Source organism: Camellia sinensis, chromosome 14 (assembly GCF_055761805.1).
Source record: "Camellia sinensis isolate YWXY chromosome 14, ASM5576180v1, whole genome shotgun sequence".
Taxonomy (NCBI): domain Eukaryota; kingdom Viridiplantae; phylum Streptophyta; class Magnoliopsida; order Ericales; family Theaceae; genus Camellia; species Camellia sinensis.
In genome coordinates, this window is record NC_138974.1 from 3,736,415 (window position 1) to 3,753,831 (window position 17,417).

Sequence of the window (17,417 nt, forward strand, 5' to 3'; positions counted from 1 at the left end):
CAAATGTCTCTCGAGTAGCTACAGTATCATGAATGATGTCCTTAAAATGCTGAATGTGGCGCACATACGAATCATCCCAGTTGACAGTGCAAGGGTGACGGTATTTTTGCCAATTAGTGGCTATAGGAGGAACTGGATGGCCTGGCTGCAAAAAAAATCTGCACTAAATGTCAATTGAGTTAGTGGTAATACCTCATAACTTCCTATACATGCACAAAATGATAAGTTTCTCTTATACCTGGACGAAATGATTTTCGTTGACAAACCCAATAGCAATCTCATATCTATCAAGTTGAGGTACTGGCACTGTTCTAAAAGGTTAAAAGGTGAGATATGTTGTAATGACAAGTGGTATAACACAAGATTATAGCACGATGCAACAAGATACCCCATGTCTGGCATAGTCATCCAATGTGAGTAGCCAGGACCGTCTTCAAAGTATGACAATATGCTTGTCAATTCTTCAAACCTTTCATAAGACCCATAGAGTGTAATGTATTCCTCTTTGTGTGTGTGCAGCTCACCCAAAAGATCACACCTAACCTAAGCCCAATCATCTTCTGTATGACCAATTGAAGCTTCTATAGGCCTGAAACCACAATTCCTATCTACAATTACATCCTTGGCAAACTTAATGTATGGTTTCAACCCAGAAGGGAAAGCATCAACATATGCACCAGGTTTTACTGTTCTGGTAATGTACAGATTCCCCTTTGCATTCACCTTCTCCTTCCCCTTAACAGGTCGTTTCTTCTTGGTTTCCGGAGTAGAAGCTAATGTAGTGATTTGAATGTCCCTAGGTGAGAAGGAATCATGTCTAGATTGCACCAACTCAAATGCACACGGGTCACGACGGGTAAAAATATTGATCTTCTTATGACCCCAAGGACGTGTTTTAGGCTTCACCTCCGGCTCAACAAGAAAAGTGCTTCCTGGATATACAATCTCTTTCAACTTCTTTAAAAGCTCCAATTGCATGGTTCTATCACTTTCATTGAATTTTTTCACAAACAACTCTACTTCTGCATGATAAGTCACCTCCGTTTCCTCTTCTTTGTTACATATGGAGATATGAAGTTGCTTCCACTGTGAGTGTATGGTAGCAAGTGATATAGGACGTACTTGTCTAATGTAGTCAGTAATCTCAGGGACACAAGGTAAACCATGAGTGTGGTGAAGAACGCATCCACAAGCTTCAGCATCAATACCAATAGAATTGGCTCTCTTACTCTCTACAAGAAAATACTCCAATGCAAAAATAGACACATTACCCTGTAGCTCCCTAAACTGAGAAGGCTTGAATTGATGTTGCACAACAGTTAGACTTTTCTCAAACGAAGCCTTGATATCAGTGTGTTGCAACTCAAGCAGACTGTGTATTTTCTCAAATGATGCCTCAAATAAGACTTGACATGAACTCAATTGTCTTTTAAGTTTTGCATGTGCACTCTCAGCCTTGTTCAATTCAATGTAAGTCAAATAAAAATCAAGTACATGACACTTATTAATAACTTATTGAACAAAAGTAATCTTATCGGTTGGTTATAACATTACCACAATGCATACACGTGTTTATCGATGCCGCCACAAATTTCTCCTTGTAAGGAACCAACCAAGTATCCATGACGTAGTTCACTGCATCGGGATAACTGCTGAATTCCTTAAGTAATGATCTAAGATGCTCATCGTATTAAATTTCAGAAGATAAATACACTAAAGAGTTCCACTCATGGTTGAGCTTCTCTCATTTCTGTTTTATCTCAAACATTTTCTTGTATTTGGTCAATATATTCTTATTGATATACCAATGACATAATAAATGTCTGCCACTCGGGAATATCTTTTGTATGGCATTCATCAAGGCTAGCTCTTTGTTAGTGACAATAATCGCTGGCAAAACAAAACCATCCATGACATCACGTAATGTAGCTAACACCCACGTATAGTTATTGGCCCTCTCAGACTGTAAGTATGCGAAAGCTATCGAGAAAGTCATTTCAGTTGATGTCACTCCCACAATTTTAAGAAGAGGAAGACGATGTCTATTGGTTTTATATGTGCAATCCATAATCAATATACGTGGGAAAGACCGAAATAAGTCCAAACTGGTGGATGTACCCAAAACAAGTCTGTCACAGTCATTGTGGACTCTTCACATCGATGGAGCTCAATGTAATTATAATTGACCAATTCACCTAATAAGTGTTGCATCTGTGATCTTCCAGCTCTCTGTACCACCTTGTTTCGATGGCGTACATTGTAAATGGTTTTAAGTGTGCTTACATTGAAGGCATCTTTCTGTTTCAAGGTTACTAGGATCTCTTTTGACTTAACCATGCTCTTTGACATATCCATTAACAATGCTTTCTCATCCTTTGACAGCCTCCCCGCATATGAATGTCCCTCAAGGTACTTCGCAGGTGGATGGTTATGTAATCCGCATACTACAATCAATGTCCATTCATCATTTGTGGTAAACATGTGAGCCCTTATATCAAAACGACAACCACACTTCTTCGTACTGGTTATTCTTGATGTATTGTTGTCATCATGTTTTAACTTCTTTGTCGTTCTATATTGGCCACTCCTCTCACAAGCAAGATATATCGTGGGTCTTTTTTTTCCCTCCACCATAGTCTGATGTTTTGATTACAATGACCAAACCATTCCTCTTTCCAACTTCACGTACCGAGTTAAGCAATTCATCTTTACTTTTGAATACCTACAAAGTCAAATAAATATTATAAAACATTTACATTTGTTGAGCAATTCAAAACACAATCATTATAATTTCATAGAGTGAACCTGTACAGTTGTGAATTGAGTAGTGTAATCCAACACACTATCTGTGCAAACATGACTTCCTTGAGTTTAGACATATTCCTGCATGTTTTGTATAACATTACAAATTTGAAATGGTATTATAAAGGCAAATTTGCAATTTGAAACTGCAAATTTAGTATGCAATTTACGAATTTAGAATATAAAATGGATTTTTTTTTTTTTTTTTTTTAAACTTCATTCGGAAGTACAGTGTCGAACAAAATGATAATGTTCGAATGTAGTTATCCAAATTATTTTTACCAGTTCAGAAGATGAACGTCGAAAAATTTAAATTATTTTGGACGACAACTTCTGAAATTACATAATTATTTCGGTAGTAGACTACCGAATAAATTGATATATTTTGACCCTGGTTAGTGCAACAAAACATATGTTCATGTATGTGCATTATAACAAAGCAAACTTGTTGTACACATTAGTGCAACAATTCATATCTCATATAATCACATGTTCTCATCGTCTGATTAAGCTTGCATTATACTTTATACAAAAGAGTCATAGGTATGCATATACTAATGGGCATATGTATTCAAATAATTTGTAATGCAAGCGAATCACAAACTTATAACACATAATCGTTCACAATTAACATTTAAGCGTATTCTTGATGCTTTCAGATTCATACTTATTACATGAATGCATCCTAGATCTCCTCTAGATGCTTATTGCTCTTTTGGACAAGTGTGTGAGTTATTAACTCGTGCTCTGATACCACTCTGTCATGACCTGAACTCGCCCCCGTGGGTTAAAGACATAACTGGCCAGTAATCATGAGATTACCTACGGCCTCAAACCAAGCCAAACGTATTTTAACAGAGTTAACGGGGGCCAAACGGAAGTAATTTAAAACTTTGTCCATAGAGTTGTGCTTACATGGCACATCATAACAAACCATACATATGTACATTAATAACTCAAAACAGAAGTACAGTACCATAAAGTTTTGTACAGACAGGATCATCCAAAACTAAGTCAACCCATGAAAACTATATACAGACATGTTCAAAGACTTCGCCAACATGACAACACAAAACAAAATGACAAAAAGGCGAATACGAGTCTCGTGCGTGAGACGCAAGAGCTAACCCTTCGAAACCTTTGTTGTTCCACGCATACTTCACTGGGACTGGGTTTGGACTTCTCTTGGCTCACCTACAAACACATGAATGAGCATGAGCGATAGCCCAGTGAATAATATCAAATAAAGGAGTTATACAAATGGTACGTAGAACAACACGCTTCAAACAGCATTGGGCCCAATTCATATTTCTATTTAACATATATATACACAATTTAAGTCAAGTGACTGTGGTTCCAAACATACTGGCCTTTAGCCCATTTATCTTCCATTTATCAAACTGGCCTTTGACCCATTCATTCATGTCAATCGGCCTTCGACCCAATCATTCATGTCAATCATTGTCCACCATTCAAACTAATGAACTTACAAAACTTACATAGAAGTAAACAATTGGACAACAACATATTTCAAATATCTTGTTAAGATATTACTCACAATAATCGCCTTGTGGATTTGCCCTGGAGCTTGACCCTACACATCATATAGCACATATGGGTCACAAACTATTCAATCCATTCTTTAATTCACATATTCCTCTTTAGGCTTCATTCTTATCTCTTTAACTCAATCACAATGCTTAATGCATGCCTAAGAGTGCTTGCAAGTGAAAGAGAATGGAAAACGAAACATAGAACACACTTTCAAAATTTCAGAAAGCAGGGTGCTCGCTCGAGCGTAGACTTCCCCGCTCAAGCAAACCCTTGAGGCCTGCAAAAGTACTGGGTATGTCGAATTTACGCTCGATCGTGCTCTCTAGCGCTCGAGCGGAAGGCCTCTCTACATGGCTCCCCGCTCGAGCGTTAACTTCCCCGCTCGAGCGGACATCCATGTCTGCAAAAATATTAGGAGCACGAATTTCCCGCTCGAGCGGACATAAAAAATTCTAGGTTTTCCAGAACACATTCTTGAGCTTCAACTTGATGTTCAAAGGTTCCAAATGCATGATTTTGGCTCAAACTTCACATATATATATATACTAGCATGGTATAAATACTAAATTTCAACATTATGAAGCTTAATTCCAAGAATTTCTCACATGCATGCCTCAAATTAACCCAAACTCATCACCAACACATCAAATTCAAACATGCAAAGCTCACACCTCCATGATCTACACTTGCATGTGAGAGAAATTCATTATTCTCAATTTATTTGGTGAAGAGATGATCAAATACATGGATTTCAAACAAGATTCATCATGGATTACACAATTTATGCTTAAACATGGAAATTTATAGCAATTTCCTACATGCATGCCTCTAATGACTTCAAATACAACAAAATCAACTCAATTTCCTTATAATCAATTTAATCCATGTTCTTGACCATTATTCAAACTTGAATTCACAATATGATAACTTACAATTCATGAATTCATTTACGTAAAGGCTTAATTCTTCCAATCTATAGCAAATTCTGGAGTTTGATCCTCCAATTCTTCACAAACTTGAGCCAAACACAATTCTTCTTCTCTCACCCTCTCTAGCCGACCCTCTCTCTACTGTTAGAGTAAAAAATCAGCCAAAATAAACTAAAGAGGGAATTTGAGGGTGTAGTGCCCCATTACAACAAATCTCACTAATTCCAATATAATAATAATAAAGTAATTGGGCACTAATTCATCAGTTAAATCAATTAATTCTGATCTGAATCAATTTCCAATTAAATTTCACCGTAGGCTCTAAAAATTACGCTAATCACAATGGCGCAATCAATTTCGGGTTCTGTGGCCGATAAGGCCTTTAATTTAATTTCCAAAGTAGATAATCAAACAGATATTCCTACAGTGAACTGATAGAAATTCAAAACCACATATTTTCACATAATGGCACACAAAATCATATCAAACACATAATCATATTCATGTTAAGGACCAATTAGCATACTACAGAACAATGTTATCACAGTCTTCCTCCCTTTAGGAAGTTTGGTCCTCCAAACTTATTTTACTTTTAGTCGAACACAATTCGGAACACTTTTCATTCAACGGTTCCAATCCTTTTTTATAGTCGTTTACTTAGTTTCAAAATCAAGCAACATTCTGTTCTTAATCAATCAGAGGCTTACCTTTTCCACCATACAAGGTTTTCACGATGCGACACCGATACCAGAGTGCAAGCTGTTGTTGTAAGCAGAGTCTACCAACAACGAATAGACCTTCCAAATTCCCTGAAGGATCTACTGAATATATTTGGAGCATTTTTCCCAAAAGTTCTTTCCAATTATACATCGATTTTCGAACGGCAAGCAGCGTCGAATCACAATTCAGTCCCCATTACCTCTTGAAGACTTATCAGAATTCGGGCACATTTTAGGATTCCTGTTTGAAACAATAGCTACTGGGGCCCCATGCAAACAAGCAATTTTATCGATGTAACCAGTGGCTGGTCTATAAGCATCATACGAAAATTTTACAGGGAGGAAATGAGCAAACTTAGTAATTCTACATACAGTAACCCAAACGGGACTTATACCTTGGGTGCTCAAGGTAGCTCCACAATGAAATTCGTAGCCACACATTCTTATTTCCATTCCAAAATAGAGAAAGGTTGAAGTAGTTCTGCCACTGTCTGATATTCAACTTCGACCTGTAACGCCCTCAAAATAAACCCATAATATCATACAATCAAGATATAGAAAAGAAATAGTATATTACAATCATTAGAGTATTACTTACAAATATATTACATGTTAACAGCAAAAGCAAATGCCCTACGGGCTTATAGCTTTCCAAGTCAACACTTGGTTATAACAAGAAGAGTACTAACTCAAATACATATTAAGCCCTTGGCTTGAATTTACATGTAATACGACAAAAATTAACAAAAGAGTCTTTAACTCCCACAACCATCCAAGCTAAGATCTCGGGGGCAGCATAGTACCTGAACCTGAAAATGATGTCCCATATAGGGTGAGCCACAGCCCAGTAGAAATATACTAAACCAACTATAAACAATGACAAAAATAACAACATTCGATAGATGGTCCACACTTATATTCCAACTTATATCGTATTACAGTTTCATGATAGTCATGTCCATGTTACAATTCATTTTCCATTTCTTTTTCAACTCTAAGTTTGAAAACAAGGCTCAGAACTTGGCCAAACAATTTAATGAGATTATAACTCATCACTAAAATACTTTCGAAATTCATGATGGATACACATTTTGGTGCTGTATCAATAACACATAAAATCACTTATATACTTCACAAATGATACACATTGCAGTGCTGTACCAATAAAACAAGAACACTTCACAATTGATACACATTTTGGTGCTGTATTAATAAAGCATAGAAACACTTCTATACTTCACAAACGATGCACATTGTAGTGCTGTATCAATGTCAAACAAAATCCGGTCTAGAGGTCCATCCCCCATCTTCCCCTAAACCGTGGAGTACATCCCCCATCTCCTTCCACACAAAACAATGTATATAAGCAATTATCATATACAAATTCAATCAATCAATACAAAATTTGATGTATTATGCCAACCGATATATTCGATAACATACATAATTGATTAGTTTTAGTTTGCCTAATCATCATGCATTGTCTATAACAATCAAGGCTATCCTCCACCGATAGCCCAAAGCAATTATTTCTAAATAGAAAATAAATGCACCAAATGGATAAAATATCAACATTTACCTAGGTGAGCGATAAATTAATCCAACTACACCCTTTAATCCCATACCATTCTAATTTGAATATTTCCTATTCAATTTCTTATTTCCCAAAATTAATTATACCAATTAATTTATCATGCAATTAGGGCTTTTTTCCAAATTCACAATACCAACCCTAAGGTTCCTTTTTCATCAACAATCCAACACCAAGTCCATTTTCCAATGTATTACATACATAAGAGTTTATATGTTTGAAAACCCATCTTTTGAAAATTACACAAAGGCCCCCAAACTTTCTCAAAATTACCCAACAACCCCCAACATATCGAAATACTAAAATTTAAAGACAAAGCTCATAAGATGGAGTAGGATATCCCTACCTCGAAGTTAGAGCTCAAATGGGAAAGTTGAAGAAATTCAAAGTGCTCTAAATCAAAAGTTTCTCGGATCAAAACGAAGCCCTCGACGATCAATACACTTTTTACAAAGGCCGAAGGATAGGGGAACACTCTAACTAGATCAATCCCTAGAGAGAATGTATTTTCTAGAGAGAGAAGCTCTCAAAATCGGTTTTTAGAAAGTAAGAGGGAGAGTGTGAGTGCAAAAAGTGATTAAAAAATGCCTAGCTGCCAACTGATATACGACACTCCTGCTCGAGCGGAGAATAGAACGCTCGAGCGTCAAGCACAAAAATCTGAACACGCTCGAGCGCAAGAAGTCCCGCTCGAGCGCCAAGACACAAGAATAAAATACATCCGCTCGAGCGCAAAAACTAGTCCGCTCGAGCGTAGATTTCCCCCTCCTAGAACTTTCACAGACAAAGCACTACCCGCTCGAGCGCCAACATGCCCGCTCGAGCGTGACCGCTCGAGCGTAAGAAAATCCGCTCGAGCTTGAAAAACACACCTGCAGAAGTTTTTGCAGAGGCACAAAATACTGGGAGTGTGTAAGCCTCGGTCGAGCGCAAGAAGGCCTGCTCGAGCGAACAACCAAAAACCAAACCACGCTCGAGCGTAGAATGACCCGCTCGAGCATAACACCAAAAACCTGGGCAACAACACTAGAGATCAAACTCAACCCACTTGTTCGAAACACGCCCAACATGTCCTAAAACTCAAACATATGGAATTAAAGGATGACAACAAGATAAACAACCACCAACTCCACGGAATCAAAGTCCGGAATACAGCAAATACAAACAGGGAAAACCGAGATCGCTATAACCTGTTGGCACCGAAAAATATTTAGACACAATTCAACAATTTCCTTCTTTACACTAGGTCACCACATACTTATTTCAGATGTCAGTTAACTTTACCATAGAAGTTCGGTCTTGTCACAAAAGTTCAATTCATTCTTCAATAACTCCACAATTCACAATCCGATTCGGTATTTAGTTCAATGACTCATCACGGTTATCCAAGGTCAATCAAAAGTCTACAGGAATTTAAAGTGGATCTAGACACTGATTCTCGAGTCAACAAAGATAACAACGAAGCAATCAACCACACGACATACGTAACTCATATATCCCCATAGTACCAATTGTAAAGTACAATAACATCGAGGCAGTCGACTTCTAACAGAATACACGTGTTCTCAATTCATTCAACAGTTTACAGTTTACAATTCGGTTCAACATTCAATTCTCTGCTCCTTCGAGTCTTTCCCCACTATCTCATAGTCGCAAAAAACAGAAGGCAATTCGTATATTAATCCCCATGATGCCAAAGATGATATTAAAACAGTCAATCACATGTTAAACACAATTTACACATCCTCAGAGCCCCAATTGCAGAATATAATGGCACTGAGCAGTTATTTACACTAGACGTATTGAATTCACATACTTTCGGACAATCAAGGTTTTTAAAAGCTCCTTGGATGTTAATAACATCTACGTAATACCAAAGGATGACATTCTGGACAAAACAAATGAATAATCGTCTCGAAATCAAAGCACACCCGTTCACGACCGTCGGTGGCCGACCCGAGATTGATTAGACAAACTCACCCGTACAAAATCATCGATGGCAAAAGAGATTCCTCAACAAAGGTGCTACATAGGCTTAACGTCCCCTAGCATGAAAGGACGTCTCAAGAATGTTATCAAAACAAACACAATACCACTCACATAACCTGATTTCCCAAAATCCAATAACACTGAAGCAAACATATGAAACTTATTCTGATTAGTCGAGAATAAATATTCGGTACTGTTTACAATCAAATTAATCTGTTGTCATCGTCTTCCATAACGTCAAATAAGCAAGAATATGACAATATACGAGCATTGTTCCTTAAGACACCCACTCACTGGATTTGCACAATTTAGTTCATTTTTAACACATATGCCCTCGATAGTTAGAGGTTGGTTCTCAATGGTGTTCATGGTTAGACCAATATGTTGATAGCCCACAAAAGGTCTTTCAAATAAGTCAGGTACTCCCAACGGATTCAAGTTTTGGGTCTATCAGTTTTCCTGCCAAGAATAATCTGGCTATTTATTCACGAACATTTCGTAATCCCCTTTTACAAAATCAAATTAGATAGAGGGTCTTATCGATCAATCCAAGCAAAGGTCTTGTCAGATTAGATTAAACAAAGGTCTCATCGAATTATGTCCAATGAGGGTTCTATCAGGCCGAATCAGACAAGGTTCTATCAGATTGAATCAGATAAAAGTTTTCTCAATGGGGTATTTTTGGTTCTGTAAGGCACACTTCGTTGCTTAGGTACATAGTTGATAGTTTCACAACTGTTCTAAGTTCATCAGTTCTCAAAGTCATATTGGAGTCATTTATCACAACTGTTCATGTCAAAGTATTTCAAATCATGTACAATATGGCATTGTCTACATAAGTTCAGGTATAGTTGCATATGCAAGCATTCATATCAGGAGGTATATATATCATAATCAATCCAGTAGTTCCCAAACAAGTCTTATATGCAACTATATGGTGCATAGTAACACATTAAACAAAGCTCCTCGATTGCACATAGTATAGGATTTGTTACGCAAAAGTTCCAAATTAGTCACGAATCATAGGTTTACGAGTTAATCCCAATATAGTCACATAGTTCGGTCAATTTTCTACCAATCCAAGTACATGATCTCGCAATTTATAGAGTTCGTTATTTGGGGTGCTCAACCCAGTCACACAATCACAGAGTCAAGATTCTAGTGGTTTAGTCATTGAAGACAGTAATATAACAAATCACCCTGAGCATAGGTTTAGATGTACATGTGCATGTGCAGAGTTAATCGATATTCCAATACATATTTCACAAATTTCCCAAATGGAGCATATACATTCAATGAATACGGTCTCGACCTTGTGGGTCTAACTAGTCTGAGTACACATGCAGCAGATATGAAAGAAAATGCCGATCCGAATTAAATAATATCCCAAGCGAAGATATACACATGTACTAATTCAGAATCAATCAACAAATAAGCATTCGTTCATAAACAATATAGATACCTGGAATAACGTTCGCAGCATTCTGAGCGCTTTTTAGGATGAGTGTGATTACTCTATCCTGACTAGCAATTCCTACCATTGGTACAAATCTAGCTGAGACCACGGGTCTACTCACGTTTTGCTCAGTCCGGGGACAGTTCCTTACCATGTGGTCCATTTTACCACACCCATAACAATCTCTAGAAATTCGATAACAAACTCCTCAGTGTTTCTTACCACATTCACTACATGTCGGTGTTGTATTCCTTGTAGAGTTTGAAGTGCGCGATAACCCCGTATTTTGCTTTTTAAATAACCTCTTCTTTGAGAAAAAGCCTTGTCTCTTGCTTTTCCATTCAGAAGATCGGTTCACGTTAGCTTCAGTCATCAGTATTTGGTCTAGCACCTCAACGTATTTTGTGACTTCCAACTCATTCACTTGGTGCTCTTGCACTGGTGGTGGCAAAGGTTCTTGCCGTAGCAGCAACTGATATTGTTGTCTTAAGATCTTTGCCATTTCTTGTATTGTTCTTTCCAGTCTATCAAGTCAGGCTGTGGGAGAGTCTGCCAACTCGTATGCCCTTACCTTCTCCATGATCTACACAAATTCTTATTAAGCCATGCCAAATAAGGAATGCCCAATACAGAAATAAACACAGATACACATAGGTGCATTCGCACATAGGCATGTTGTTATATTCTCATTTCACGTATCATCAAGGCACAATTAATCACATACGTAACAGATGATTGCATAATTATTAGATATCGTATGCTGAACATTTACTCAGTAATTACATACTCAAATCATATTCCGCATAAACACCCATTTACATAATCGAATGCACATATGCAACTTTTCATGATTCATATGTTCATGTATGTGCATTATAACAAAACAAACTTGTTGTACACATTAGTGCAACAATTCATATTTCATATAATCACATGTTCTCATCATCTAATTAAACTTGCATTATACTTTATACAAAAAAGTCATAAGTATGCATATACTAAAGGGCATATGTATTCAAATAATTTGTAATGCAAGCGAATCACAAACTTATAACACATAATCGTTCACAATTAACATTTAAGCGTATTCTTGATGCTTTCAGATTCATACTTATTACATGAATGCATCCTAGATCTCCTCTAGACGCTTATTGCTCTTTTGGACAAGTGTGTGAGTTATTAACTTGTGCTCTGATACCACTCTGTCATGACCCGAGCCCGCTCCCGTGGGTTAAAGACATAACTGGCCAGTAACCATGAGATTACCTACGGCCTCAAACCAAACCAAACGTATTTTAACAGAGTTAACAGGGACCAAACGGAAGCAATTTAAAACTTTGTCCATAGAGCTGTGCTTTCATGGCACATCATAACAAATCATACATATATACATTAATAACTCACAACAGAAGTACAGTACCATAAAGTTTTGTACAGACAGGATCATCCAAAACTAAGTCAACCCATAAAAACTATATACAGACATGTTCAAAGACTTCGCCAACATGACAACACAAAACAAAACGACAAAAAGGCGAAGACAAGTCTCGTGCGTGAGACGCAAGGGCTGACTCTTCGAAACCTTTGTTGTTCCACGCATACTTCATTGGGGCTGGGTTTGGACTTCTCTTGGCTCACCTACAAACACATGAATGAGTATGAGCGATAGCCTAGTGAATAATATCAAATAAAGGAGTTATAAAAACGGTATGTAGAACAACATGCTTCAAACGGCCTTGGGCCCAATTCATATTTCTATTTAACATATATATACACAATTTAAGTCAAGTGACTGTGGTTCCAAACATACTGGCCTTTGGCCCATTTATCTTTCATTTGTCAAACTGGCCTTTGGCCCATTTATTCATGTCAATCGGCCTTTGGCCCAATCATTTATGTCAATCGGCCTTCGGCCCAATCATTCATGTCAATCATTGTCCACTATTCAAACTAATGAACTTACAAAACTTACATAGAAGTAAACAATTGGGCAACAACATATTTCGAATATCTTGTTAAGGTATTACTCACAGTGATCGGCTTGTGGATTTGCCCTGGAGCTTGACCCTACACATCATATAGCACATATGGGTCACAAACGATTCAATCCATTCTTTAATTCACATATTCCTCTTTAGGCTTCATTCTTATCTCTTTAACTCAATCACAATGCTTAATGCATGCCTAAGAGTGCTTGCAAGTGAAAGAGAATGGAAAACGAAACATAGAATACACTTTCAAAATTTCAGAAAGCAAGGTCCTCGCTCGAGTGTAGACTTCCCCGCTCGAGCGGACCCTTGAGGCCTGCAAAAGTACTGGGTATGTCGAATTTACGCTCGATCGTGCACTCTAGCCCTCGAGCGGAAAGCCCCTCTACATGGCTCCCTGCTCGAGCGGACATCCATGTCTGCAAAAATACTGGGAGCACGAATTTCCCGCTCGAGCGGACATCACAAATTCTAGGTTTTCCAAAACACATTCTTAAGTGTCAACTTGATGTTCAAAGGTTCCAAATGCATGATTTTGGCTCAAACTTCACATATATATATGCTAGCATGGTGTAAACACTAAATTTCAACATTATGAAGCTTAATTCCAAGAATTTCTCACATGCATGCCTCAAATTAACCCAAACTCATCACCAATACATCAAATTCAAACATGCAAAGCTCACACTTCCATGATCTACACTTGCATGTGAGAGATATTCATTATTCTCAATTTATTTGGTGAAGAGATGATCAAATACATAGATTTCAAACAAGATTCATCATGGATTACACAATTTATGCATAAACATGGAAATTTATAGCAATTTCCTACATGCATGCCTCTAATGACTTCAAATACAACAAAATCAACTCAATTTCCTCATAATCAATTTAATCCATGTTCTTGACCATTATTCAAACTTGAATTCACAAGATGATAACTTACAATTCATGAATTCACTTACCTAGAGGGTTAATTCTTCCAATCTATAGCAAATTCTTGAGTTTGATCCTCCAATTCTTCACAAAACACAATTCTTCTTCTCTCACCCTCTCTAGCCGACCCTCTCTCTACTGTTAGAGTCAAAAATCAGCCAAAATAAACTAAAGAGGGAATTTGAGGGTGTAGTGCCCCATTACAACAAATCCCACTAATTCCAATATAATAATAATAAAGTATTTGGGCACTAATTCATCAGTTAAATCAATTAATTCTGATCTGAATCAATTTTCAATTAAATTTCACCGTAGGCTCTAAAAATTACGCTAATCACAATGGCGCAATCAATTTCGGGTTCTGTGGCCGATAAGGCCTTCAATTTAATTTCCAAAGCAGATAATCAAACAGATATTCCTACGGAGAACAGAGAGAAATTCAAAACCACATATTTTCACATAATGGCACACAAAATCATATCAAACACATAATCATATTCATGTTAAGGACCAATTAGCATACTACAGAATAAGGTTATCACAAGTTCCCTTAGACCCCTCAATAATTTAATGAAGAAGACTTAAATACCCCTTTATTTTCATCATTTATTTGGAAGACAAAGTGCACTTTAACCTCCTGTATTTTATTCTATGTGCGATTTACCCCCTTTAAAATTTAAAATGAGCAGATAACCCTTTATGTCTGCCATGTGTTTCAAAATTGCTGCTAAGTTAGACAAAATGTTTAACGGTGTACTTTAGTACACAAATCATGTGGGAGTTATGTGACTATTTAAACATTAGAGGGTAAATCGCACATGACCTAAACCACAAGGAGTTAAAATAAAGTTTGTCCTATAAAAATTTATACATGTAATACATGTTAAACAAGCTACAATGACTTTAGAATTTAAACATTGAAGCTTGTCTAGTCGTATAAAAATCCCGACAATGCTGAAAATTAACTACCAAACAATAATATGATCTTTGATTCCATTTTTCTTTGCGTGCATGATCATACAGAAGACGAGATTTATTTGAACATATAAAATATATAAAAATTTAGAATTAAATAGGTGATGCATTTCTACCTCAAAAGCATTGTGCAAAGATCCGCCTTAAGGTGATCACCACCAAGAACACTCTCTTCTCTCCCTCTTTTTCTCACCAAAGCTTCGTCTCCTTCTCTTCATTTCCTCTCAGTCGGATAAGTGTGTATGAAGTGTGCATGTGTGCAAGCATGCTCAACAAGGCCAACACCTAGGGAAGAGGGGATGGGAAAGCCGGCCATGCTTGCTCTTTTATTTATATATATATATATATATATATAATACTCTAACTAAATGATTTCATCTTAACTAGGATTCAATCAATTTAGTTTTTATTAATTTAGTTTCTCCAACTTGATTATGACACAGAAGTTAACACAAAAAAAATATTACTTTAGAAGGGTTTAGAATTATTACTAACCACGAAATTTTAATAATATAAATTAATAATTATGAATTACCCATTTTAAAGTGACTTTATATAATTAAAGTTTATAATTGATTTTCTAAATTGGAGTATACAAATTAAAAAACTAAATTTATTTAGCAAGATTAATCTAATCGAATATAAATGAAATTGCAACAATACAATTTTTGAAATAAATCAATTATATAAAAATACAAGTTCTCACATGGACTAATCTAACATGGTCCACAAACAAGGCCCTTACTATGCCCTATTCTAGGGATTCCTTTCGCAAATTCATTTTTTGTAATTTTGGACAGATCACCGAAATTGATGTCCCAACCTCTGATGCCATAGTTCCACTTCAACTAACTTTACACTGTTATAAATAAGAGATGCAGCAGGTATAATGCATTAACAGTAATCAGAAGTTTGAGTACCTTTCACAATGCATGCACTAGAATTATCAAGTATAGAATTACCAGAATCACCAAATTGCACATAGTGAATACTGTCACAAATTTAGCTTATATTCAGCAGCAACAATGTTTCATCCCTCTAATTTTTGAGGTCTAATTGAGCACTAATGAGGTGAAAATTCAAAAAAATAAAAAAAACTAAGGCCAAAACATCACATTAATGGGTGGCGCCCACCCCAAAAAGTTCCTTTAGAGCTCATAGTTTAGAACTCTCAAATATTTTTCATTCAGCAGATATTTTTTCAAATTCTTAACAAACAAGACTTTTCCCAATCTAGATAGCCCCGGAGAAACAATTATTCCCTTTTCTAGGATTTGGGCACAATTGCTATCTCCAAAGGTCCCAATTCCCTCATAACTATCCTTGAAAAATTCAAATAATCACTTATCTCCCTCATGTGTCTCCAACAAATCAAGATGCCACATAGAAGAATCATGTGCTTTAAGTGCAATGTGTACCACATAACAATGCAACTCCCCTTTCTTTACCCATACCTTTTTTTTTTTTTAATTTTCAATTCATTAGGCTTAGGTGGAGTATTTAGCTAGTTGTTTTTCCTGGATTTTTTTTCTCCCCTTGTTATTCTTAGGTTTTTTATTGGCAAATTAATTTTGGTTAACAGATGGATCCTGCCAATTCCTAATAACAGAACAACTTATTTATCTCACAACTAACGTTCCTAGATTGGTTTGCCAGTGCCTCTAGATGACGAAGAAACCCGCTATTCCCCTTATTTGACTGACACCTCAAAGGATTCCTAGAAGACCTATTCAGATTCAACCTATGACAATTAGGACAAATATGGCCCTTAATACACAGTGATGATACATAGGAACAGGCATGACAATAGAATTGACTCCCTTCTTACGTTCAGGCTAAGGAGGCTCAACACGATGACTTTGGGGAGTACTAGACTTATCATTGGTAGCATTGACAAACTAGGTTTTATTTTTACTATCTCTTTTAAATCCTAATCCAGTTTTCCCAGTTTGCCCAATCAACAAAATTTTAACTATTTTTTCCTTCCCACTAGATAGTCTCTTCAGTGAATCTTTGGTTGTCACTAATTCTAACTCAAGTTCTGCAACCCTAGACTCTGAACTATCCAATGTTTCTCTCAAGTCATTCCTCTCATTAGCCCTGTTTGGCAAGAGTCTTTTCGATATTTTTTTTTGGAGCTAAAATTCACAAAAGGACAAAATAAATTAGAATAGCTAATAAGACAAAATGTCACATTAAACTCATAATCATTTCACTTTTTTTTAACTTCTCAAACAAGGCCATTATCCAACTCAACAATTTTATCTTCCATTGCAGATTTTTGAGATTTAAGACTAAGGATTTCAGTAATTTTATCAATACGATCAACATTAATCTTTATCTTTACATGACCCAAAAAGTCTCTTTGTTCTATTTCTTTAGAGCTTCTTTAGTATTCATTTTTACTTCAGAACAGAGCCTCCGCTGTTCAAATAGGATTTCCATAGCTTCCATTAACATTCAATTATTTGTTTT

General features: G+C 36.5%; 1 protein-coding gene across 1 annotated transcript; it reads right to left on the reverse strand.

The window, feature by feature from the left end:
• Nucleotides 1-543: 543 nt before the first annotated feature.
• On the reverse strand, nucleotides 544-6,155 carry LOC145807888 (uncharacterized). The gene is made up of 3 exons (XM_082906879.1): nucleotides 5,993-6,155; nucleotides 2,119-2,444; nucleotides 544-1,455 (listed from the first exon to the last, which is right to left on the reverse strand). The coding sequence occupies exons 1-3, from the start codon at nucleotides 6,153-6,155 to the stop codon at nucleotides 544-546; spliced, it is 1,401 nt and encodes a 466-aa protein (XP_082763005.1).
• Nucleotides 6,156-17,417: the final 11,262 nt, after the last annotated feature.